The following is a 26,054-nucleotide window of genomic DNA, read 5'->3' as shown; positions in this document are numbered from 1 at the left end:
TCCTTAGCATTGTCTCTAAAGTAATCCAACTATAATCCCTCTAATGATAAGGTCTCACTTATTTCCATAAACCTTTATATTTACTGATTGCAAATCTCACAGCTTATTGCCTTCTTAAGTGTTATGTCTGTGTATGAAGTACAACATGACAGGTGTGCTACCTGTCATGTTGTACCTCATACACACACACAGCTGGAGTTTTTATCTAAACTTGACATGTATATAAAGAAGGTCGATGTTTAAATTATAATACATAAAGAAGGATATGATAATTAATAAGGAATAACATGAAGAATGTATTAGGAAAACATAGAAGAAAGTCACTGTATGTTTATTGTAACTGAAAGATGATGTATTGATTTAGAGTGACGATATCATGTGTTGAGAGGCGTGGACACGCCCACACCAAAAGACAGACGGTTCAGCGTATGAGCAGACTATATGCCAATGTATTTCCTGTAAATCTGAACCAATGAGAAGTGAATATTGCTTATAAAAAATGTAACTTAGATTCAGCTCTAGGCTTTTTCTTTGAGTAAAGGGACACTGCAGGATAGCTGCGTGGGCCATAGATTAGAAATCTTTAAAGCCTGCAGATGAGGATTATTTGTGTGCATGTTTTACTGGTAGACAGTTTGCAGTCTGTGGACCCAGTGACTCATGTTCCCTCAGCTGAGAACTATACTGTATTAGAACCATTATTATAGTAAAAGACTTAATCCATGACAACCCAGGGTTCAGATCAAGAAGCAGAAGCAGAGTTGTAGTCTTCCACCCTTCTCTGCACTTCCATTCGAGCAGTTACCCACCCTTAACCTTAACTCTATAGAGACTGTGTCTGTCCCACGGCCACTTAACTTAATTAAATCAAAAGTTACCGGAAGAGGAGTCATACAAAATAACCTCATAAAGGTTAACACCACTATTCCAGTAGTGCAACAAAACAGGATAATTAAATGTGGACTCCAAAATATTAGATCTGTCATCTAAAACTTTATTAGTAAATGATTTAATATCAGACGATCACATTGATTTCTTAAATCTGAAACCTGGCTGAGTCATGAAGAATATGTCAGCCTAAATGAATCAACTCCTCCAAGTCATATTAATACTCACACATTCCTTCTGCATTTGATTCAATACCACGTCTCAATGTGATGGAGGACTCCTGTGCTAACTTTAGTCCGTCCCAGATTGATCATCTTGTCGATAGTGCTACAGGCTTACTGAGAATGACACTAGACTTGATAGCCCCACTGAAGAAAAAGACAGTGAGGCAAAGGAGGTTTGCTCCCTGGTATAAAACCTCAGACCCGCAAACTAAAGCAAACATCATGAAAGCTGGAAAGCATATGGCGTTCCACCAATCTGGAAGAATCACATATAGTTTGGAGAGATAGTCTTAAAACATATAAGAAGGCCCTCCGTAATGCCAGAGCAGCCTATTACTCATCAGTAATAGAGAAAATAAGGAAAAAAAACAGGTTTCTTTTTAGCACTGTAGCCAGGCTGACAGAGAGTCACAACTCTGTGGAGCCGTGTATTCCAATAGACCTCAGTAGTAATGACTTCATGAGCTTCTTCAATGAAAAGATTTTAACTATTAGAGGCATGATTGATGATCTCTTGCCCTCAACCACTGACGATCTGTCCTCAAGAGGAGTGGCCTTGGAAACGGCCGGATGCCCTGGTGTATATTTGGATAGTTTTCTCCCATTAACCTAGACTAATTGTCCTCAACGGTTTCTACTTCTAAACCGTCTACCTGTCTCTTAGACCCCATCCCAACGAGGCTGCTTAAAGACGTGTTGCCTTTAATTGGCACCTCTCTGTTGGATATTATCAATGTGTCTTTGCTAACAGGGCATGTACCACATTCCTTCAAAGTAGCTGTAATTAAACCTCTCCTGAAAAAGCCCACTCTTAATCCAGAGGTGTTGGCTAACTACAGACCAATCTCTAACCTTCCCTTCCTCTCTAAGATCCTTGAGAAAGTAGTCGCAAATAATAGTTTATTTGAGGAGTTTCAGTCAGGATTTAGAAAACACCACAGCACAGAGACAGCACTGGTGAAAATTACAAATGACCTCCTAATTGCATCAGATAAAGGACTCCTCTCTGTACTTGTTTTGTTAGACCTTAGTGTTGATAAAGGACTCATCTCTGTACTTGTTTTGTTAGACCTTAGTGCTGATAAAGGACTTATTTCTGTACTTGTTTTGTTAGACCTTAGTGTTGATAAAGGACTCATCTCTGTACTTGTTTTGTTAGACCTTAGTGTTGATAAAGGACTCATCTCTGTACTTGTTTTGTTAGACCTTAGTGCTGATAAAGGACTTATTTCTATACTTGTTTTGTTAGACCTTAGTGCTGATAAAGGACTTATTTCTATACTTGTTTTGTTAGACCTTAGTGTTGATAAAGGACTTATTTCTGTACTTGTTTTGTTAGACCTTAGTGCTGATAAAGGACTTATCTCCATACTTGTTTTGTTAGACCTTAGTGCTGATAAAGGACTTATCTCCGTACTTGTTTTGTTAGACCTTAGTGCTGATAAAGGACTCATCTCTGTACTTGTTTTGTTAGAACTTAGTGTTGATAAAGGACTTATCTCCGTACTTGTTTTGTTAGACCTTAGTGCTGATAAAGGACTCATCTCTGTACTTGTTTTGTTAGAACTTAGTGTTGATAAAGGACTTATCTCCGTACTTGTTTTGTTAGACCTTAGTGCTGATAAAGGACTTATCTCCGTACTTGTTTTGTTAGACCTTAGTGCTGATAAAGGACTCATCTCTGTACTTGTTTTGTTAGAACTTAGTGCTGATAAAGGACTTATTTCTGTACTTGTTTTGTTAGACCTTAGTGCTGATAAAGGACTCATCTCTGTACTTGTTTTGTTAGACCTTAGTGCTGATAAAGGACTTATTTCTGTACTTGTTTTGTTAGACCTTAGTGCTGATAAAGGACTCATCTCTGTACTTGTTTTGGTCGACAGTAGTGCTGCGTTCGACACTATTGACCATGACATTGTTTAATTAATTTAATTTAATTTAATTGCATCTACTTGTGTATTTTTTGTCTTTTTCCTAACTTGTTATGTCATTGTCTGTAATGTTTCTCTGTAATGTGCTCTGTTTGCTCTGTATGTTCTCTTGCATTGTGAAAATATTTGGGAAATAAAATATTCCGAAAGAACCAATGGCTGTGTAATCGCAGTTCTCCTTGCCCTCTAAACCCTGGATTATCTCCGGCCACCTACTATACGAGCTGCACGCCTCATCTGTAAGAAATGATGTTGTCCCCATACGCCAAATATCCAGACAGGTTGCTATACCCCGAAACTTGCTTTTGACCCAACATCAAGTATCACCAATATAATACTGTAAAACACAAATGTTTCTGCTTCAATTTGACTTATATTCAGTCATTTGTTTTACTGTTCTGTTAATCACATGTATGTTAAAAAAAAGAAAGAGACCACTTTTAATAGTAAATAGCATATGTTTACAGTGTGACTTCTCCACATAGGGCAAGCTTCAGGAAGCCGGTTTGTCCACAACGTGATCCAACACAAGATGTGCTGAACATATTGACACTAGTAGTTCAAATCAAGACTTTATATCAGTATTGTCAGTAGTTTTGTTCTATCAGCTGCTAGATTGTTGTGGATTACTAATGGATTGGTGTCTTTTGCTTATGGAGAAACATAACAAAATCCAGCTTTTTGATGCACATACTGACATATCTGAAAATAATTGTCACAAGAAACTCTGAATAAAATATAAATCTGGGCCAAGAAAAGAAAACAATAAAGGCTAGCCTCCTCTCAGCGAAAAGGGTCCAACCAAGGTTGAGTAAATAAACGGTTTATTTATTTAATGTGCTATTTTTATCCCATTTTTTGATGTACATTTTATTATGTGTTTACCCAACACATGTATGACATGTATGCAAGTCCTACAAAAAAAGTCATCAAATGTCATGATGAATTGCATGTAAATAACTTCATGAACGGGTCATTTTGTACCCTTTCTGAACTAGACTGTATCTTTAGTGCAGCTCAAATCCACTTCTTATGCATTGCTCAAACTTCAGTGAAATGACTTGAGCAGAAGTTGGTTTATTCATCATCACTTTTGTCATTTGAACAGTTTTATTTCATTATGTCAAATACAGGAATTTCATGTACAGAAGAGCAACTGAAAACTAGAGAATGAAGTAGCTGTACATTATATACACATCAGAACAACAGAGAATATACAAGAATATCCTCTGAGAGGTCAAAGAATAGGAAATATCAATCAACAACAAACAGATAAAAATGACTGACATTAAACACTGACATTTAGGATTTTGGATAATTTCACCTCACACTTCCGTCAAGAAAGTCGTGCTTTATTTTTTTCATTCATCGTCTTACAGGCATTGAATCGTCTCTCTCATTGTCTTTTGAAGAACAAACAGAAAGAACACAGCTTAGTTTTTAAATACATTTCCCCTCAATCAACTATTTCTAACTGAGGCTGGTAGAAATGACAGACCATAATACAGTCTTTTTTAACCTCACCTTTATAGTTTACCTGTGTGTCTAATAGACACAAACAATTGCAGGTGGGCCATTTCATGTATATCTCTTTAAAACATTTTTCAAAAACAATAACAGCAAACAATACCATCTAAGAACGGTCATATTTGGAAATGTCCTTGTATAAATTAAACCAAACCATAGTAGTTACTACTTATAGACATCTTGCATGTGTCTCTTAATATTCTGTAGGTCTTAACAAAGAACTCTTTTGTAGTGCTGATACCTTTTTTGAGTTTTATGGAAATCCATCACATTCACGTAGTTCACTCCGTCCATCGTTCAATACTTTTCTTGAAATAAAGAGGTACTTAATAAGAAAACACTTTAAAAGTTAACTCTCAAACACACAAACCAACAGTTGTCTCACTACAAGCATCCGTACAGTTTGGGCAGTGTGGTCCTTTTGTTTGACAAATGGATGCCTCTATCCTCTTAATACTGCAGGTGGATGTGTGAGTTTGGTGATCCTCCTTCAGGCCTTGGCACTGAGGCTGAGCAGTTCCATGAAGGAGTTAAAGAGGCTCTCCAGCCAGCCCTGGTTAGCCATGCACTGCTGCACCACCTCCTCCTGGCCGGGGTCCTCCGCTGCCTGCTCAATGCTGTCCGTCTGGGCAGGAAGAAGAAGTCAGTTTCACATACTACACAACCACAGTCACAATACACTTTGTGCAGTCCCTGTGGTCAATAGTCAGGCATAGCTTATTATAGTATATTCTAACTATTCCCTTTTTTAGACCAGCATTTTAACATATAACAGAGACATCATAGACATATGTTACCAGAAACGTATGACAAATGAGATCACCCAGGGATTTGCTGGTAGCTCTAAACCAAAGCTAACCATGGATGGGTTCAGAAAACACAAGAAATGTGGTTTACAGCTGGATAACATTAACAACATTTAGAATCCATGCTATAGGTCACACATGAATGCTGAGAGTTTGTAGCTTGTTTTCAGGGCAAAAGAGAATATAGAAATAAAGTAAAGACTCCATACATTATTATCTTGACCCAACAACCTGAACTCAAATATGCCACTTTAGGCTTTTATGCACAAAGATATAGATGAGTATATGAGCTAAATACATTGCTGCAGCCATCCTTACCTCCTTCTTGCAGTGCAGGAAGGTGTGGTACTTGTAGTGGTGAAGGGAATGATACAGACTGTAGATCCGGCAAGTTTCCATTGAGAGCTTTAGATCCTAAAAAAGGTAGAAAAGGTCAAAGATATTTTTCCAGCATTATTTTGTTGTGAATGATTACTGATAATTTAAGCCATTCACCATAGAAAACCTTTCCTTTGTACTCTAGATAAAATAACAACAAATCATTGTGATGTTTCTCTTACAAAAAAGCAAGCCTACAGAGGCCATGAGAATATTACTGAAGTGTGTGGCTGCAGGAGTTCATACTTTCCAAGCCGTTTTAAGAAATGTTATGTATAAATGGATCTGCCGGGTTAATGACTACGAAAATGAAATAATCATGGTTTTATCAAACAAAGTTGAGTTCTACGCGCTAACAGTCCCAGCTGTGGAGACATTGGTACAGCTGTCTATGTATAAGGCATCTGGACCTTGAGTATGAATAACATTTTGATTGATTGATCTACACCTAACAAAGTTAGTTCCATTGAATTATAAACGATACACTTTCTGACTTCCCTCCATTCTATTGGAGGAGGATGCAGCACTCTCAATAGAGGATGAATTGGCATTTAATTTGTGATGCTTACAGTATAGATCAACAAGATCTCTAACCTCTCCACTTCTTTGGGCGGTTGCCTGTTCTCCACGTCAGCAGAAGGAGTAGTGACAGTCTTAGAATACCATGACAATCAAACCAGTATGTTACGGCAATCATTGCATGGTTGTCTTTGTCAATAACTCATATTTGACTATGCTTCATGTTGTTCTTCTTTCTGTGTTCATTAAATGTGTACCTCTAAAGGCCGGCAAGCTCAAGTGACTCTTGGTGCAGGTGTACAGTCTCAACACTGTTTCTGGATATATCTGGGCTACTGGAAGTGGTCTGAGTCCATATGCTGCTTTAAACTGAAAAATTAGGAATTTTACTATTAGCTTTCAGTCGCATCCCATGGTTTTCATTCAGCTAAAATGCCATCAAGTGACATAAGTGTGGACCTTCAAGGGGTCACTTATAGGGAGAGATGTCTCTGTTCAAAGATGTTCTGTGCCTCGACTACTGGTTGACCTTTGACCTCTTCCTAGTGGCTGCTGGAAGAGGTTTTGGTCTGGTGTTCACATACAGTTCATTCAGTCACTTATACAGGCTCCTTGCCATATGCTGCTTCCGATTAGTGAAGCATATGGTTTTTCCCACAGTTATAATGATCATACACCCCTCAAGTCAGGGGGCAGTCCTGTCTTTAGGGTGTACCATAAGCAGAAATGTGTGTATAGACAGCACCTAACAATGTCAAGGCGCAGCTGGATTGTCCCTCCCAATATTTTGTAAAGATCTAGATTACTGCAGAGGGAACAAGTCCATTCTAAATTGCATCGTGCCAATTGACACCACAAATAGCTCAAACTCGAGCGAACGTGAAGAATTTAAACAGGAGACGTCTTTAACAGGTAAATAATCACTACCTACATTGTTTCACAATAACAACATAGTCATGGAAAGCTGGCTCCTTACTTGTCCATTCTATTCACTAAGAGTCCTTGCTGGGCTTTCATTTGAACTCCACACTGTGCTAAAGGTTTACAGCACACTGGGTTGCCAGGTTTGTGGGTGTTTTGCAGCAAATGGGCTAGTCTGAAAAGGGAAGGATCGTAACTATCCTGATAATGTCCTGTAATATCCTGTACTTCTCCACGGTTGGTGAGCTGCTCTCCTGCCAGTAGCAGTAGTAGTGCCGATACTAGTGAAACATGACTCAGTGGGAAGGATTACTTAGAGGGAAGGCTTACTCAATGGAAAGGGTTCTTTCTGACCTGTTGCTTAGGAACACTCCTCTTGACCCGGTTGAGGGTTTTGCGGTTGTACCGCTCCCCACCCAGGTGAACTTTGACAGCTCCAGATTCCAGGGGGTCTGCCATCATTTTGGGGAATATATGTAAAGCCTCCTGGAGAGAGGAAAGCAGAATGCAATCAACGGCATGAATAAGCTCTCTACAGTCTCAATTTGTTTGAAATCCCTACACCAGCATCAGACTTCTAAAAGACTGTGGTCTGAGGAAACTGAGTAGAAGGATGTGTAGGTTTACCTGGTGCTGAACACTCATGGTGACTCTCCTCAACAACCTCTTCTTCTGTTCCCCCAGCAGGCTATCAATCTTCCTCATGGGTGGGAGGTACAACTCATCTGAGGAGTTAAAGTAATAGAACACTCATTTACATTGATTACTGTCTCTGCCTATTATCATGAGAGACCTGCAAAGGACGTTGAAAGTGGAACTAGGTGAATAGGTTTTCTCCTCATCTAGAAGCCCATAACAGAGACTTTGTGCATCTAGTTCATCACCATTACAGATGGATGGATGGATGGATGGATGGAGCACTTTTACATGTCACAAGAAGAAGAAGCCCATAAGGGAGACTTTGTGCATCTAGTCCTTAAGGCTTAAGGTTGAGCCTCCCAGTGGCCATGGCATTCAGTCTAAGTACCAGCACCAGAACCAGCACCGAGCTTTAGAGAGCCCAAGCTTCAGCCCCTTTACCCTAATGATGATAATGAACAGTCTCCCAACTGGTGAGAGAACGGCTAAGATTGAGCCATTCGGTTGATATGAATACTTATGTTGCCCTGAACTACGACCACACACAATACTTTGAAAAAGTAAAGAAAAACAAAACAATGAGTTCAAAACATTAGATCACAGAAGAAACACAGACCGTGTTTCCAGTGCGGAGAGGATCCAAAGGAACCGTTTGATAGACTTAAAAACCAACACAAGTGGTTCATGCCTTAGCAACTAGATGAAAGAAATATCAGAGGTCATCATTGTGGAGCAGAGCTTGAAGTTTGGATCAGAGAGCACAATCCCAAGAGTGCAGAAGAGGCAGCTGAACATGAACTGTCCAGGTCCGTCAGACAGGGGAGCCAAAGTGCCAACTTCAAAAGAGAGAAGAAACACCTTGCCTATAGTATGTCCTTAAAGGACTCAAGGCAAAGTAGTACATGGATAGTTCAGGTATCCCCCACACTGATCATAGTTCAGTGAGTGTGAGTCAAGACCATTAAAAGAGATGTAAGACCCTGTTACAGTTGGGAGTTAAGGCATACAAACCCCTCTTTTACATCTCTGTTCTGTGCCAAGGCCATCAAGATCAGTCTGTCACAATGGACTATTCATTCTACTGTTTCCTGAGATTTCTGCAGTGCTAATTGATCTCCAGGAAAGCCTCTGCTCCAAACAGGACTGATGGCTCTGACAACGCTTTTGGGCAACTAAAGGGAGCCTTCAATAAGTCTGCAGTCCTACATAACCGCTACTTCTACAAGGTCTGTAGCCTGCAAACACATTCCTCAGGAGTAGACCTGGTATCTGCTGCAGGAAGTGGATGGGGAGCCAGAAGATGCCACAATGCAGATTGCTTGGTGGTACCCGTCATTGCAGCTTTACAACTTTATCGCAAAAAGCAACTAGGTGGAGGATTTCCTTCCTCATATCTCAGAGGATGTTATTCTATGCGTTACTCTCCGGGGGGAAGGGGGGGGGGGGGGATTCTCCTCCATCGTATGCTGTTGTATGACATGTTATGTGTGTATTGTCTGTACTTGTGCAACAAAGTATCAGTGAGGCCAGTACATAAAGTAGACAGATGGTATGCTAAGTGCTGCTAACACATTAGCAACGTATATTAATAATTACTTTACACACCGAATGTCCTCCTCAAGCAAAAGAGTTTGTTGTGGCAGTCGAGGCAATTCCTATGTCCTAAATGAACAATGTTTGCGGAGCAAAGGGAAGATAATGTGTTTTGGATAATGTGAAGCAACATAATAATATACATTATTATATTATTAGATATTGGATATTGTTATTGCGTAACAATATCAGGCCTCCACGTCGTCCATCAAGTTCTGTTTATGGACGTGTCGGGCATTGTACATTACATGACTTGCGCTTTTCAAAATTAATCTGCACTTACAACAACACACGCAAAATGGATTTCCAGACTTTATCTTCACTTTGACTGGATGGGCCTTGAAAAGTGTGGTGATCGGGTAATACACTGACAACAGGGAGAAGGTCCCTCTATCTCTGGACAAGCTCTTTTCTCAACTCATTCCCCCGTGTTCCTCCGTGGGCCTGCTCACCATCAGTGTCCTCCAGGGCTTGGATCATGTCGGGGTCCAGTGCTGTACTGACCAGCATCTCCACATAGCTCCTGAAGACCTCCCTCATGGCTCGGCTGTTGACTCCACCCCGCACCGGTCCTACAACACAAGGAACCACACTGAGGGCCTGAACACAGCATACACTGACCTCAGGAGATTATTAATATCTGTGTACCATGCACTCACACACACATACAGAACAGCTGACCTTCGTCATCGCTGGGTCGGGAGGAGTCAGAGGAAGAGGAGGATGATGGCACCTCCTTCAGCCACTTCTTCCTCTTCTTGGGAGGAGGCTCTGCCTTGTCCTTTGAAGTCTTGGCTCTGGGCCGACAATCCATCTTCTTTTCTCCTCCTCTCTTTTCCTCCTTCACCCTCGCAAACTCCACTGTGCCATCCCTCCTCTCTTGCTCCTCTCTCACCATTTTCTCCTTCTCATGACCCCTTTGTCTCTCTTTCTCCTTTTCCCTCTCTCTTCCATCCTTTTCTTTCTGCTCCCTCTCTTCTTTCTCTTTCCGCTCCCTTTCTTGTTTCTCTTTTTCTCGACACACCCTTTCTCTCTCTTTATCAGTTATCTCCCTCTCTTGCTTCTCTCTCTCTTTTTTCTGTCTCTCCTCCCTCTCCCTTTTCCCTCTTTCATTCAACTCCCTCTCCTGTCTCTCCCTTTCTTTCCTCTCTCTATCCTGTTTCTCATTCTCTCTCTGCTCCCTATTCCTTCTATCCCTCTCTTTCAACTCTCTCTCTTTCTCATACTCCCTTCTCTCTTTCTGCTCCTTCTCCCTTCTTCCACTCTCCTTTTCCATATGTTCCCTCTCCTTTTGCTCTCTGTCCTCTCTTTCTCTCTCCATGTTCTCTTTTTCTTTCCTTTCCCTCTCCTTCTGCTCCTTCTCCTGTTTGTCCTTCTCCTTTTCTTCTCTCTTATGTTCCTTTTCTACTTTCTCCCTGTGCTCCCTCTCTCTTTCTCTAATCTCCTTCAACTCCCTCTCTTTCTGCCTCTCCTTGTCGCCTCGTTCCACTCGAGGTGGGGTTTGGTTGTGACTGGAGGGCAGCTGTTGAGGTAGTGACTGGCGTCTGTCAATCAGGAATAGCAAAAAGAACCCAGAGTGAGTGAAGAGTTATTTGAAATCAATCTCAAACCAGTTAGTGATAACAATAAACATCTTTGACAAACGTCTCACTGAATTTGCTTCAGATCTGTGTATTACTTTACAGTGTGTGTCAGTTCAGCTTCCCTCCCTCTGGATTGACAATCAGAAACTTTGGACAACAAATCTGCTTCCTCTCCTTACCTCAGAGCGAGACCTGCTCTATGCCACGGCTTCCGGGAGCACACTCTGACGTAATCCTTTTTGTTGACGTTCTCCAAGAACTTTACGTACAAACGCTGGTAGCGCATCTTGGCATCCCCAAAGTAACCCAGATACTGAGGAATGAAACATGAAGAAGAACAATTTAGTAAACAAATATTCTAACTACTTATAGAGGATAGCAGTAAGGATCAGTCAAACTGGGACCAATCAAACATTAGTGTGTATATCTTACAGTCAGAGCACTCACTACATTTAAGGAAGCATTTTACATTTCACTCTTGAAGGGCACCAATCAGCCTAGTGATTATTAAATTATTAAATACATGTCCGCTAGTTGGTTTCAAGTCCAACTGATGGCTCCTCAGAGCGTTCTAAATAATCAAGTATTTCAGATTCAGAGCAGGGAAAAACAAACCTGCACTATGCCCCACTGATAGGAATGGTGGTAAAGCTACAATGAAGAAATGAATTATCCTGCTCAAAACAGATAATGCCCTGAAGCACAAATTAAACGCTTCTTGAATAAGTATGTCTTCAATTGTGAATGTAGAAGATATGGCAACAGAAAACAGGAAAAGCTACATTCCAGCCAGAAGAGATATTACATACACCGATACTATAATATCATTAGTGTAGTCAAAGATCCTGTGTGTAAATATGCATAGATGTGGGCAGCATTTCAGAGGTTTAATTCCCAGGAATTATTGGAATAATTGCTATAATTGTTGAATATATAACTCTTTTATTAGCTAAGACCGAATATATGCCTAGCAGTACACATGATAAAAGTATATACTTAAAGATGCAATTCAATTAAACAAAGCAAAAGTATACATGAAGTTTGATATTTATTGTGCAGGTTCCAGAGTTCTTTAATCCCTCAACCTGGAAGGGGCCACTGTCTGCAGCTAGACATCTCTAATCTATTTAATCAATAAGAGAGAAACTCAAGTTTAAGAAGATGCTTTAGGGAAATGGGGCCTTGATTTAAACCGAGTCTGACATCACTGACTTCTATAATCAATCTATAAAGAGCTGTACACCAGCAGTTCTCTGCTCAATGTCCTTTCCTACTCATTTCATCCGTGGGAGAAAACTCACGTTACTCGTCGCACAGAACTGCCTCTGACCATCCTTGATCTCCGGGCTGAATTTCTGGAGCAAGGCTTTCTGCACCCTCCAGATGGGTGGGGGCTCCCGGCCTGTCTGCAAGGCCAACTGATGAAACCAACAATGACAGTGGATATCATTAATGTAAAGGTATTTATTCACCATACATACTCCCTGGGAGCTGTGGGGGGGAACTCACTTTAAGAGTCCCGATGTCCTCGGTTCGAACCACAAACTCGTCCCGCTCACGAAAGATTCCCTCGCCTCCACTCTCCCTGTCCTCCTCTTCACTCTCCCCAGCTATGGCGGCATCGGCCTGCTTCTTTGCCAGGTGGAGGGAGGTAAGACGCTGAGATGTTGGGGCCTCTTCCGGTGTTGGAGGTGATGGTGGTGGCGAGGATGATGAAGAGAATGAGGAAGAGGTGGGTGAGGTGGGGGAAAGCTGCTCAGCTTTGGGTTCCTGGTCCTGATCAGAGGATGATAGGGGAGGTGTGGTGGATGGGAGGGGAATGGACTGGGCCAGAGGAAGGTTGGAGATGGGTGAAGACGGGATAGCCGGAGGGGAGGTGGATGGGGGAGGGGAGGTACCAGTTGGAGCTGGTTGGTAGGAGGACTGCTGCTGCTCAGAGAGAGGATAGGTTTGAATGGTCTCCTCCTCATCCTGCTGGACTGGCAGTTGAGAGGGTACAGGGAGATTCAGGAGAGGAAGGGGTGAGGGTGACAAGTATGTAGGTGGAGTGGAGGGGGGGATGGACGGTGATGGGGATAGAGTCGCAGCAGCAAGTATACGTCCTGATGGAGAATCTGAAAAAAACAGGGTGGGGTGAGACATTTTCTCCTGAAGTTGCAATTCCAAAAGCCCTGCAGTGTAAATCTTGGACATTAAGTGACCAACTGTTAACCAGGGGCCTCATTGGGAGGCAGTGCCGGACTCCCCTGCTGTGCAGACGTCCACTAACAACAACACAGTCCTTCACTCGTCTCTCACCCATGAATCATTACGTGATTTATTTCATTTAAGTCATCCAGTCAAGAATGAACTTTCCAGGAATTATATCATTTTTTAGTAAGGGAACAGTTCAAAGCAGGCAGAACAAACACACATATTACCTTCAACTTGAGGGACCTCTAACATCTGCATTTCAGACATCCTTTCCTGTTCCTCCTCCTTCTCTTCCAGCGCTCCCTGCTGCAGATTGTTCATATGTTCTTCATTGTCTGCAGTCTCCCCACCTCCCTCCACCTCCTCTTCTCCTCCTTGCTTAACGTCCCTCTCGTCCACGTGTTCTCCATTTGACTGTGGGGAGACCAATCTTTGCTTTTCCTTGTCCTGTATGTGATCCTGCATGTAAGTGAGCACCTCCTCTTTCCCATCCTCCATACTGGGGATGAGGGGAGGCATGGCCGGGAGCGGAGGACTAAGCGGTGGCTCTTGTGGGTTAGGTGGGGACAGGTTGTGTGGGGCCTTGGCCATAGCAGAAGCCATCGCAGCAGCTAACGAGTGTGGGGTGTCATACAGGGCAGAGATGGCAGATGAGATGCTTTTCTGCAGGTCCTGGTTTTTACTGACCGAGTCCTCCTCATCAGAGGAGAAGGAGGGCAGCGTCTCCAGGTTTCCTTTTAGCTCCTCGTCCAGTGGCTTACAGGGACTCGGGCAGCTGCTGAGAGCCAGGTCTGCCCCATCGCCCTGGCCTCCCTCGCTGAATGTTCGTGAGGGAGTTGGCGCTTGGGGGAGAGGAGGAGGGGATAAGGGCCTGATCCCTCCCTTCATAGAGGAACAGGAGTTTAGGGAATCCTGCTCACCTTCATCATGTCCCAGTCCAAGGCTTGGCTGTTTTTTGCCTGTCTTCAAGAAGTCCAAAAAAGAGGCCATGAAGCCAGGTTTGAAATCGAAGGCCTTCTCATCAGCCTGCAAAAGACCAAAGAGCATAAAGTCCTCACTGATGAGAGCTTTATGATTTTGTCACTGCATTGGCATGTCAGTTAGCTGCATCCCTCTGTACACTTTATCCCCTTTTAAAGTTATAAAGAACACAATAGCATACAGATGCCAGCAGACACAAAGCATGAATGAATGACCCATAAACTAATATTCCCCCCACTTTAAGCTCTGATTAGGTCTTCACCAACAAAGCTGATGCCGGGGTGAGTGAACCAAAACGAAGAGCTGAAAGATGGAGCTGAGGGGAACTGCCGAGTGTTGATATTGCCGTTCGGCATTACAAGCGAGCCCTTTCATAACTACATTAAACACATTGTCATTTGACCCATTGTTCCTAGAAAAATATTGAGGCGTTCCGTCTGTAGTCGGTTCTGAATCTTTGACGTATAAGTCTGTTTACCATTTATTATCATTTGTGGGCTTCATCTAACTGCAAATGATCGTCATCTTCAATTAATATGATTAGGTTCTCAATTAATTGATTGACTATTTGGTCTTTTAAATATCAGAACATATTGAAAAGTATAACATGATGTAATCCAACATCTAAAATCAAAAGATATTTATATTCACAATTAAGAAAATACATTTAGGGCTGAATTAATGCTGAAGATTAATTAATGATACCAATTATCAAAACGGTTGCTCGTTATGTTTCTGTTGACTAATTGATTAACTTATATAATAGTATTAGCTGTGCATGCTTTACAAGTCAAATTTCGTTCGAAAGGCATATTCCTGTTTGATTTTAGATACATCTAATTATGGTCATCTATCTTTCTGAATGTAAGAAGTCATAAGATAACATACACAACTACTTTTGGTTGATTTCACAAAAATAACAATAATACATTGTACTCAATGATCGGTTTACTTTATGCGAGACAGACCACATTGACGAGCAGACTGAAGATGAATGAGAAGTTATTGCAAACAAAATCAATGACAGCTTTATTCTTGTTGTCTGAACTCGTGAGGATTGCATATTGATTCAGCTAACGTATTGTTGATCAGGACCAATGCTATATTGTACAGTCATTCCAAAACATGGTGTGTTCACCTCAACTCTTTACAACCTTAAGAAACCTCTGTAGTGCTCATATAATTAAGAGTGTCTTTAATCTTAAATATGTGAGATGAAATAAATCATAAATAATACATTTTACTTACTTTCTCAGCTCTAAAATGACATTTTAAGCGATTTAATAAATACAGGTCCTGGACACTTGGCTACAGGTAATGAAGCTTAACAGACAGCAGGTGGCAGCAAGGGTTCGGTACTGTAAAATGCAGTAACCGTGGCAACAGCTGCCCTGGTAACCGCCATCTCTCTCCTCTCTCTTTTGTCAGTCAGAAAGAACTGGCTGTCAGTCAACTATAACCGCCTTCTCTCCAAACCTCAAATCACAAAAACATGACTGAAAATGAGACGACACCACAAAAACATTTTTACATTCAGTGTATACACACACCTGGCAAAATGCTACCTTTTTACAGATGGAAGTGGCTTTAGGCACCTGTGGTGTGAGGAAGGTAAAGAATGTGCTTCTCTCTCTACCAGAGGCTTGCGTTTGAATGGATGAGGTATGAATTAAATATGAAGCTCCTGGCTTCACTCATTTTTGTAGAGGGTGTGAGGCAACTTACTGCACTGGAGAGTTTCTGCATCGCAGCCCAGGCTTCAGGATTCAGGGGATCGTCGATGTCTTTCTTCCACGTCATCTGTGTTAACATCAGAGAAATCTGCTTTTAAAAATCTGTCACGGCCAAACTCTTTAGAGAGCTTGTTAGGCATATCGTTTACTCTACATGTGATCACAAGATTTCATGGAGGGTTGTATACAATCAGGGACACATTTATCCATCTAGATGATACTTTAGAGGATGAATGTTCATCAAATGTAATTGTATCTCTCTTATTTCATTGTTAATATGTATATGTTGTTGTCCCTCTCATTTCTTCTCTAAAAAAGAAGTTTGAGCATGATACTCTGAACAACTATAATGTGTTTACCTATGTAGAAACTCTAGCCTTTTTGGAGTTTGTCTTGTTTAAGAAACAAAATGAATGCAATTTAACATTAACTGAAATAAAATAATTATGTTCAATATTTAGTTTTGAATCCTTTGCAGTTAGTATGTCAGTTACTTTGCCTGAAAGGTTCTTAAAGGAATACTTCACCCACAAAAATACTTGCATGAACAAACTCTCACACGACTCATGCAGTATCATCCAAACTCATGTATCCAGTCATTTGCTCACAACTTCCAAAACGCATCTTCACAAAAAACTATTTGTTAAAGATTTTTTTGTTCACTGGCAAGCCATGCAAGAAAAATTCTTCAAGAATTTATGGTAACATTTATGCTAATCGATATACACATTGTCGTTTTGTAGGTCAAGTTTTTCTTTTAGTTTAAATGATGTCTTGTGACTGGCTTTGCCAGTCAAGACCATTTCAATGTTTGCAACAACCTGTACTATATTAAGGCTCACTGCTCTGCTGCATTGTTCTGAAATTGCAGGGCTAGATTTTTAAAAGGGGCGGAGTCCTTAAAGCTGACTCAGCAATTTAACATCCATCCCTGGTAATGCGCTGGAATAAAGAGCTGGCATAATGAGAGGGTAACTGTTCAAATACTTACTGACTCAACTGCAGATCAACTTGACTTGTATTGAAAATCTAAGGTGTCACTCCACAGTCATATTACTGCAGATGCAGTATACCACACTGTTGCTGTGGCAACTAGATTTAATTTTCCTCCAACATGAAATACAGTTGAAGCTGTCATACATAGGTCCTCTGCAGCCCTTTGTAATATCTACCACTCCTTCTCCAGCACACCCCGACATCAAGAAGTGACAGACCTCAACAAATAGTATGATGTATGCAGACTTGATTTCAAGGATAGAATGATAACGGATTTCTGAATAACAGAGTATTCTGAATTGACATGCATTAAATCATATGGTCAAAACCAATTTTTTTTAAAAAGAAGCTGAATCTTAACTGATAAATAAAGCAATAATTGATTTCATAGCAGTATACTATGGATTACTAAATGTTATCCTCTTATAAATTTAGATCAGGTGGCAGGTTCTGCTTCTCCAACAACCTATGTTTCCAAATGAGACAAAATAATTAAAATGTTCAAATAATTAAAAACTAATTTAACCTCAGATTCCTCTCACATTAGATGTATTTGCATTATGCCCTTCCCCTGTGAAAAAGCCACTCCCCCTCAAGCTGTTGTGTATAAATTAACAGGTGAAATGCAAAAACTCTTCCATCATATATCGCACAGCACCAGTCCATTCAAATGGTAAAATCGGCATTGAATTCATTTAAGGTGCTCCCCACCCTTTAAACCATTAAATAGTTTAATACTTGCCATTGAAATGATTACAACTAAATTTACACTTCAAATAGATTTGTACATTCACAACAAAGACAAGGTCAGGATTTATCAGAGAGGGAGCTTTGCCAGTAGAACGAATGAGCAGACAGAACTTCTATTTCGGATTTTTGAGTGTGCTCGTTACCTCTACAGCTTTCTGCTGATGCTTCAGCGTCCTGTCTTGAGTCTGGTTCTCCTCATTTTTGCTGATGTCCATGGCGGGTCCAGGACTCAGTCCCAGTGATGGTGCCGACCCCACCGATCCGTCAGACAGAACTGGTTCAGTGCTGGACAGTGAGTCTGTCCTCAATAAGCATTCTGATGAAGGCATGGTGGGAAGGGGCAGTTTTATCTGGAGACAAACAAGTTGGATGGAAGGGTTAGATAGAAGACATTCAGAAGGACTTTTATGATAACATATACAACCTTTGTTTTGGTTGACATTACTGTAGCTTGGCTAACTAGGATGTCTACAAGATAATAGTAATGCTGATTGTTTTTAACCCAAGGGGTTGGTTTCAAAGAGATATATTACACAACTCTATAATGGTGAACGTGGCTTGTCCTGTTTTGCTTTTAGACTAATGTCATTTGTGTCGGGCCAGAACTGGCATAGGGAAATATATTGCACACTGTGGTGCCAAACGTATAAAGAAGTATTGAGCGCAGACTCCTAAGCATAAGAAGAAATTGCTGCCTCGGAATCAGTTCATTTGTTTGTGTTATTGTGTGACCGGATATCTTCGGTCACGTGCAGGTCGAGTCTTTATAACAACAAAGTCACCTGTGACCTCGGATGACCCCAGCCGAGTATCAATTCCGGCTTCATCCTGAGTTCAACCCTACGGAATCTTCTCGCTAGATTCCAAGTGACCATGAGTTCTGGCGGTCATCCAGGATTCATTGAACCGTTCCATTTCATCCTTCGAGACCACCCGAGGCAGTGCTTAACACTGGATGACTTATATCAACAGTCACGAGGAATCCTAAGTACGTACCTTGTATGGCTCAAGCAGAATAACTTGGTCAAGGAACCACACCCAGTGGGCGGAGTGTGGCAATGTACATTCTGTAGTGTCTGTGGTGAATGTGCTTGGTGATGCCCCTGAGGATGCAGCACCTATATCCTCCACGGGCACACCTCTCAGGGTTGCCCATGAAGTGGAGACCCTCCTGGTAGAAGAGCCTTCAGGGGGCTCAGGGGACGCGGTAGCTGAGCCCTCTTTAAGAAGAGGGACAACAGCCTGTGGCTGCTTACCGTATCATTATCGAATTAAGCATGCTGCCATGAAATAGCAGCTACGTACACCTTCAGGTAGAAGAAGACTGACCCTACTAGGGATGGCAGATACTCGAGTACAGTAGGCACGTTGCACTGTACTGGGTCCTTGTTGTTAACCATACACCAGTCGGAAAACGGCCTCCATCTACATTTGTACTGGAGACGGGTAGATGGCGCACTGGCATTCAGAATAGTCTTCCTGACTGGTGCTGTGCGGCTGCTCAGCAGCCGGTCGGGCCCTGCAAAGGCTAGGTCCATAGTTGAAGGCGGCTGGGGTCGGGATGCCAATTCCAACCCCCTAGCTGCAATAGGAAGTCCCTCCTGTTCGGGAGGTGCCATAGCAGAGTCTGTGCAACAGGAGGAACCAAGTCATGGCTGGCCATAAGGGGTCTGTGTCCCAGTTGAAGAACCCTCAGGAGGCAAAATCAGAGAAAATGGGGGGGGGGGGGGCATAAAGAAGGCCCTCTGGCCACATGTGAGCCAGGGTATCTTGACCTTAGAGGACTGGTACTCTCCATCAAGTAGAACCAGTGGGGGCAGTGGGTCGACATCTCCAAGGCAAAGAGATCCACCTCTGCCCTGCCGAAGAGACCCCAGATGCTGTGCACCTAAACAGACCACTGTCCCCGAGCAGTCCTGTTCTGCCACACTGCTCACTTCCCTCAGAGGCAGGCATCCGTTGTGACGACCTCCCGGCGGGATGGAACCATGCCCATGGGGATACCTTTTGACAGGTATACTCTCATCCTCTACGGGGATAGAGCAAGAAGAAACTGCTGTGATAGCTACTGTCCTGTGCCTGTCGCTCCTGGTGTCCCAGCAAAGGCTGTGGACATTAGGCGCCCAGGTTGTCTCACCATAAGTGCAAATGCCTTCAGTGAAGCATTACTGATTCTGGTGCCAGAAGCGTCGATAGTAGCCTGCTGCAGAGAAGCTGAGAGGGCACGCATGAGATGGAAGACGGAGTTGCTAATACATGTGCACTGCCGTGTTGTAAGCATGGGGGAGCAGGTCGTCTGGGATCAGACATTGGGCTTGAGGGCACCTGGCATCCGGCCTAAGAGTCTCCTCGGGGAAAACTATGAGGGACGCAATAGTCGGCTTAATGGCTGGCATGCACTCAAGGCCACATTTTGCCACCTCCTACATGGCCTCCAGGGTTCAGCCATCTGACTTAAGACAGGAGAGAGCACTGATGTCTCTCCAGCATGCGTGCAACTTCTTCAGATATTCTTCAGACGGAGGGATAGAAAAGGTGACAGGGGTGGGGACGTGCCTGAAGAAAGCACTAGCAGGTGGGGGTTCCGGCTGCCGTATGTCCAACTGCTGGCGTGCCAGAGCTCCGCGAATGACAAAACCCATGGAGCTGTCGACTGCCTCCTTTGAAGGCCTATGGGGTGAGGACCGAGACCGTTTTGAAACGGATAGGTTGGGCTGGATCCGGCGGCCCTGACGGGGGGAGAATTAGCGTGGTATCAAGTGGAAACACTCAATGTTACCAAGGTCAATCTACACGCTATTAGTATCGCCATCGACTTAACCTCACTAGCGTCCCACTAAGACAGCCTGAGCGGGACACTCTGTTCACTGAAAGCCGGTCGTGACAGTGTAGCCATCTAGCCACACCGAGCGGACACTTCCACTCAATTAGCAGGAGCGAGAGCGCTCTGCCAACCGTGGAATCTACTGTTGTAGAAAACAATGTTAGTCGATTTTACCCGTTGAAGTTTAACGGTTTAAAGGTGGCCAATCTGGTGAAGACCGAAGATAGGTCTTCTGGTCCGGCTCGATCCGAACGTAGAAAATGCAACGCAGCCTTTGGAAGGCGTTCAGCTTTAGCTAATGCTAACATGGTAGTTAGCCTGCGTAGCGAGAAGAGGGACGCCGGAACTTATACCCGGCTGGGGTCATCTGAGGTCACAGGTGACTTTGTTGTTATAAAATTTCGACCTCCGCATGTGCAAGACAGAAGATATCCAGTATTAAGCACTGCCTCTGGCGGTCAGGAAGGATTAAATAGAACACAAATTAAGTAACCAATTGAGGCAGCAGGTAGACCAGCAACTACCATGATCTGTGAGGTCAAATAACTTATGTTTTGTGGGTTTGAAGAGAGCACAGATAAGGGGCCTTATTACACTCAAACTGATAGATTTTTTTTACATTTTGCTACTGCCCCCATCCACGGACACCTATAGGTCCTGTGCTGGTACTCATGTCTGTTTTCCCAAACTGGGGGCATGGTCACCAGACAGGTAATACACTTACTATATACTGTAAGTATCTCCTACAACCCTACATCCAAACTTTCCCTTTAATGCACACAGCAAATAATCAACACTTTGAAACTAGATCAAATAACCAAAACTCAAATTTACCTGAATAACAGCATACACATATGTAGTCTTTGCTTTTTACATGTGTGATAAGCAGTGAGTAATTCATCAACGGAGATTCTATTCTTCTAATCAGTGCAGGTAGGAAGTTAACTAACGTACTATTTCAGCCCATTCTAACTTTTTAGGCATGACTATGATTCTTGGCCAGTACAGACCCAGATTAGCTGATCGTTTCAGGATTACCTTGATAGGTCCGATTGGATCTTGCTGTTGAGATGGTTGCTGTTGGTGTTGAAGGTGATGCCTTTGATGTTGCTGCTGTTGATGCAGGTGATGCAGGTGATGATGCTGTTGTGGTGCTTGGTGCTCTCCCTGCTGTCTAGGATGGTTGTGCGGATGCTGTTGAAGATGCTGCTGTTGGCTGAACTGTTGCTGATATGGGAGGCTTTGAACTTGGTTCATATCTTGATGCATTTTAACATGCACTTCTTCTCTCCTACCTCGCCCTCGGCCCCGCCCTCGCCCCCTTCTACTCTCTCCAGCCACTGATCCCATCAGCCCCCTGCAGTAAGGAGGCTCTGGAAGAGGACGTATGCGTGGTCTACCTCGTGGGCGAGGAGGGCCTTCACGTTTTGGTTTAGTTGGTTTCCTGCCTCTTTTCTTAGGGCCATCATGGGGGAGGAGTTGAGGAGGATGTCCAAGGGAAGCATAGCTGGAGGCGTGGCAGAAGTCCACGTCACCCAGACTGAGTGCACTTACTACTGATGTGCCACCAGTTTTCCTACAGCTTGACACCAAGTCAGGGAGCAGGTCAGGAAGGCGTCGACTGTTAAGGCGAATATCAGCTGGAACATCAGCTTTATCCTCATCATCTTCAAATTCGTACTCCTGCGCATAGTTTTTCTTTGTTTGAGGTTGTGGTTCACGTCGCTGTTTGAGCAAGTGAAATGAGCTGCTCTTCAGCAGTTTCTTGGGACGAGATGAACAGAATATAGGTGAGGTCAGACCAGCAGTACTTGAACTTCCATCCACTCCTATAGCTCCCATCATCTTGTTTAGCGAGCCATCCCCTTGAACTGCTGAACTCAACCCCATAGTGGGTGTTTGGGATTGGATGAGGCCTAGCTGGTCAGTATTCACAGTAGAGGGAAGCTCATGGGTCTTCATAGAGTCAAGGTCTAAGTGTAGATTTCCATTCCCTGTTCCTGGAAGGCTGTGGCAATACTGTCCATAGCCTTGATCACTGTGATGACCAACCATATCATAGCCCTCGCCTGTTTTTAAGGCCGCTATACCCTCTTGCCCCTGCCCATGGCCCTGGGTAAGGCTTTCTTGAGCATCCTGTCCTAACCCAGAATCCTCAGCACAGCTTGATTTGTAATCAGCTGAACAAAACATGTCCTCCATCTCAGGAAAGAAAGAACGGTCTTCATCATGTAAAAGAGAATCTGGAAAGCAGATGGATGTTAGAGGCGCAAACCGCTGCTGAACTTGATTCAGTCCTACTTTATCCACTGGGCTCACAGTGCCAAACTGGTGCTGTTTGAGCTGGTCAAGCTGGGAGTGTGACAGACTGTCTGGCTCTCTTTGTTGGCGCTGCTGCTGTTGTTGTGGAGTTCCCATATTTGCTGTCATCCGGTGGGAGTGTGGGTGAGCTAACTGAGAGTGTGCCATCTGATGGTGAGAGTGTGCTTGCTGTTGATGGTGGGCATGGGGCTGGTTGAGGTGGTGCAGGTGTGAGGGAGTGGACAAGCCCAAATCTGGTTCAGAGAGAAAGTCATGAAGATCTGAGGTTGTTTGTTGGGTATGGTGGTGGGGTGTAAGTATGTGCTGCTGTCTATGTGTGTCTCCACCACTTCCCTCCCCTCCTGTAACATTCACCCCAACTCCTGTTCTGTCTAGTGCTCCTCCACCACCTCTACTGTTTGTCCGGGAAAGAGATTGGTCTAGCATGTTTAGTGGAGACAGTGAGTTCTGACTGGCTTGGGTTTGATCCCTTGGCTGAGCTCCAAGGTTGTAGTGTGTATCTAAACCCTGGGTCTGGAGCTGGAGTTGCAACTGTGAGGACTGGTTCTGTGGATGGGATTCCACTCCAGCAGGCCCTGCTCCTCCAGCTGAACCCATCATGGCCTGCTGGCTCAAAGGATGCTGCTGTTGCTGTGGAGGGGATTGTTGGGGGTCCATCTTAGTACGAGTAGTATGAGAAAGGACAGATTGCAGCATGTGAGTTTGCTGGGGAGGGTCTGGCGGTGAATCTATCAGGGAGAGGGGGACTTGGCTTTGTCGAGCTTGCTGCACATCGGGTGTGTTACACAAGTAGGCATTGTCATTTGCATCTGAAGGCTTCTTAAGCTCCATGTGAAGGTGGCTGTGAGAGTGGGAATTAGGATGGCTATGCTGAGTATGTTGTGAGTGCGGTGTATGTTGAGTGTGCCGAGAATGCTGGGAGATTTGGGAATGCTGAGAGTGTTGCTGAGAGTGTGATGACACATGTGAGGTGTGATGGGAGTGCTGTGTGTAGGGGTCCCCTCTTCCATAATGGACTACAGCGCCCACAGAGTCATGCTGTTGTCGATGGGAGTGGGAAAGAGAGTCAGTGGCCACTCCTACCCCTCTAACATTGGACTTTGATATGGTCACCTCTGATTTAGCCTGTTGCTGTTTGTTCTGCGATGCTTCAAGTTGATTGTTTAAGCCACTTGCAATGTCATCAATTGCCGTTCCAGGACCTGAACTGCTGGTACGAATAACACTGTGAAGGTGGTAGCGCTCTTCTGAGATCTTGTTAATGTCATAGGCCCCCTTGTCTTCCCCATCTCTAGCTTGTGGGAGCGGCTGTGGTAGTTGCTGAGAAGGATGGGGAGTTGAGCTCTGGGCATGTAGTAAATGGTGGATGAGGAAATCATCTTCATCCTCTTCCTCATTTTGGGATTGCTGAACTCCCAATATGTTGTTGTCCGTTTTTGACTTGGGTGGTGTTGTGTGGTAGGACTGGCTCTGCGCTTGCCGTGTATCAGGGAAACCTTGTGGTGAGGACATAAAAGCGGGTGAGAGGATGGAGGACAAGTATTTGGTGGCCACTGAGCCGCCAGGGGACTGAGGAGGGCGAGCAGAAGCTGGAGAGTGTAATCCAGGGCGACTGATAGAAGAATTGATGGAGGGTGATGGGCAAGACTCAGGTAAGTGGTAAGAGCTGCTGCCTCCATTACCAACACTAGCAGCCCCGCTCCCAGATCCTGCCGATCCAATGCCACTGCCAAGTGAAGTAGCTCCTGATACGGGTCCACGTAATGTTGATCCTCCAGCATTCCCATACCCTAAGGAAGGACTACCTGCTCTTCTGAGAGGAGTTGAGCCAAAGCTTGAATCCCCAAAAACTACCTCTGCAGAAAATGAGCGTCCTCCTGAGACCCTACCAGTGAAGGCCTTCCCCCCAGAACCCCCTGGTCCAGAGCTCAGGTCTTGGGCATGCAGTGAGTTAAAGCCTCCATAGGATTGGGTCATGTGTGCAGATGGAGGCTGGTTGGGAGAGTAGGACTGGGAATGTTGCTGGGGAGGGGTCTGGTCGGGTAGGCCTGTGCTGGATTTGGCCACAGGCGGAGAGCCATAGGTGGAGAGGCATTGTTTTGGTGCTGGCTGTTGAACAAGGTTGGATGACACCACTGGTAGAGGAGTTGGTGCTGGTGCTGAGTGTGTTGAAGGCTGCTGACAAGAGGGAGCAGCCAAGGAGCCAGTGCTTGTCTTGGAGCTTGAAGAGGATGAAGATGAAGAGGAGGAAGCTGATGGTGGAGTGTGAGGGGTACGGGAAGAGGATGAAGCTGAGCCTGGAGAAGAGTAGCCACTACTGGAGCTGGAATTCTTGGGTCCCTTAGTGCCAGACGAGGAAGGGGCTGAGGAGCTGGAGGACAAGGATGTGTAGGGGGTTTGGATGATCGGTCGATATGTCTTGGATTCCAACCTTGGTGAGGGCTTGGGGTCAGAGGATGGGCTTTGCTCCCCAAGGGGACTGCAGGACACTCCAGCATGCCGGTGGTGGCTGGCTATCTGCTGATAGCTTGATGATCCACCACAGCTGACATATTGCTGTGTTGTGGACTGAGGGGGTGGCGAGCGTTGGTAATGCTTGATCACACTGTCCTGCCGGGAAACTGCCCTCTCTGAAGAAGGCCGTGGTGGAGGGGGAGCCGTAGGCAGCAGGGTTTGTGTAGAAGAGAACATGGAGGTATTATAGAGCTGGGAGGACTGGTTGTGGAGCTGGGAGGACAACAGGTTGAACTGAGGAGGGGGCAGGTGGCAGCTAGAGGAGGTGGGAGGGGCTTGGATCTGGGGAGAGGCCCGGGGCTCCTGGGAGCCCCGGTAGGTGGCACTGTGGGACGACAGCAAGTGATCAAAGCCCAAGTTGGCCTGGGATGGTGTTTTGATGTGCAGCAAGGGATCATGGGGGGATAGCAAACCGTTGGAAGTCGGGCTAAATGTATGCGTGTCCTGCAGGGATAGTGATGGAGTGAATGAGCGTCCAGAGAAGGAGCCAGGATGCTGGTATGCAGAAAGGGCAGAGGAGGAGGGAAAGGAGCTGGAACCAGGAAGTGCCCCTGACATAAAGAGCTCTGTTGGGGCCGGTGTATGCATTGCTACAGGACACAACATTACATGGACAGGGTTAGTAAATGCAAGTCACTATTCACATTTTAAATGAATGCAACTGATTTTGTAAATTAAACTATTATTTATTATTTAGGAATAATAGTATTGTAATCGAAACAAGAACTAACA

The 26,054-nt window shown here is 44.1% G+C and overlaps 1 protein-coding gene across 1 annotated transcript in view; it reads right to left on the bottom strand.

Moving 5' to 3' along the window:
• Window positions 1-4,591: 4,591 nt before the first annotated feature.
• prr12b (proline rich 12b) overlaps window positions 4,592-26,054 on the bottom strand; it is a 32,677-nt gene continuing 11,214 nt past the window's right edge. Inside the window, exons 4-18 of the mRNA XM_034539601.1 lie at window positions 23,772-25,912; window positions 21,525-23,723; window positions 17,812-18,012; window positions 15,909-15,983; window positions 13,430-14,228; window positions 12,519-13,123; window positions 12,311-12,427; window positions 11,189-11,322; window positions 10,878-10,970; window positions 10,108-10,682; window positions 9,879-9,998; window positions 7,822-7,919; window positions 7,549-7,680; window positions 5,695-5,790; window positions 4,592-5,195 (exon numbers count right to left, since the gene is read on the bottom strand). Coding sequence (XP_034395492.1) covers window positions 5,061-5,195; window positions 5,695-5,790; window positions 7,549-7,680; window positions 7,822-7,919; window positions 9,879-9,998; window positions 10,108-10,682; window positions 10,878-10,970; window positions 11,189-11,322; window positions 12,311-12,427; window positions 12,519-13,123; window positions 13,430-14,228; window positions 15,909-15,983; window positions 17,812-18,012; window positions 21,525-23,723; window positions 23,772-25,912 — 7,520 coding nt within the window. The 3' untranslated portion in view covers window positions 4,592-5,060. The remainder of the gene's footprint in view (window positions 5,196-5,694; window positions 5,791-7,548; window positions 7,681-7,821; window positions 7,920-9,878; window positions 9,999-10,107; window positions 10,683-10,877; window positions 10,971-11,188; window positions 11,323-12,310; window positions 12,428-12,518; window positions 13,124-13,429; window positions 14,229-15,908; window positions 15,984-17,811; window positions 18,013-21,524; window positions 23,724-23,771; window positions 25,913-26,054) is intronic.

This window comes from Cyclopterus lumpus, chromosome 8, assembly GCF_009769545.1.
Source record: "Cyclopterus lumpus isolate fCycLum1 chromosome 8, fCycLum1.pri, whole genome shotgun sequence".
Lineage (NCBI taxonomy): Eukaryota > Metazoa > Chordata > Actinopteri > Perciformes > Cyclopteridae > Cyclopterus > Cyclopterus lumpus.
Note: the sequence above shows the minus strand (reverse complement) of the source record. Positions and strands in the feature narration are given on the sequence as shown.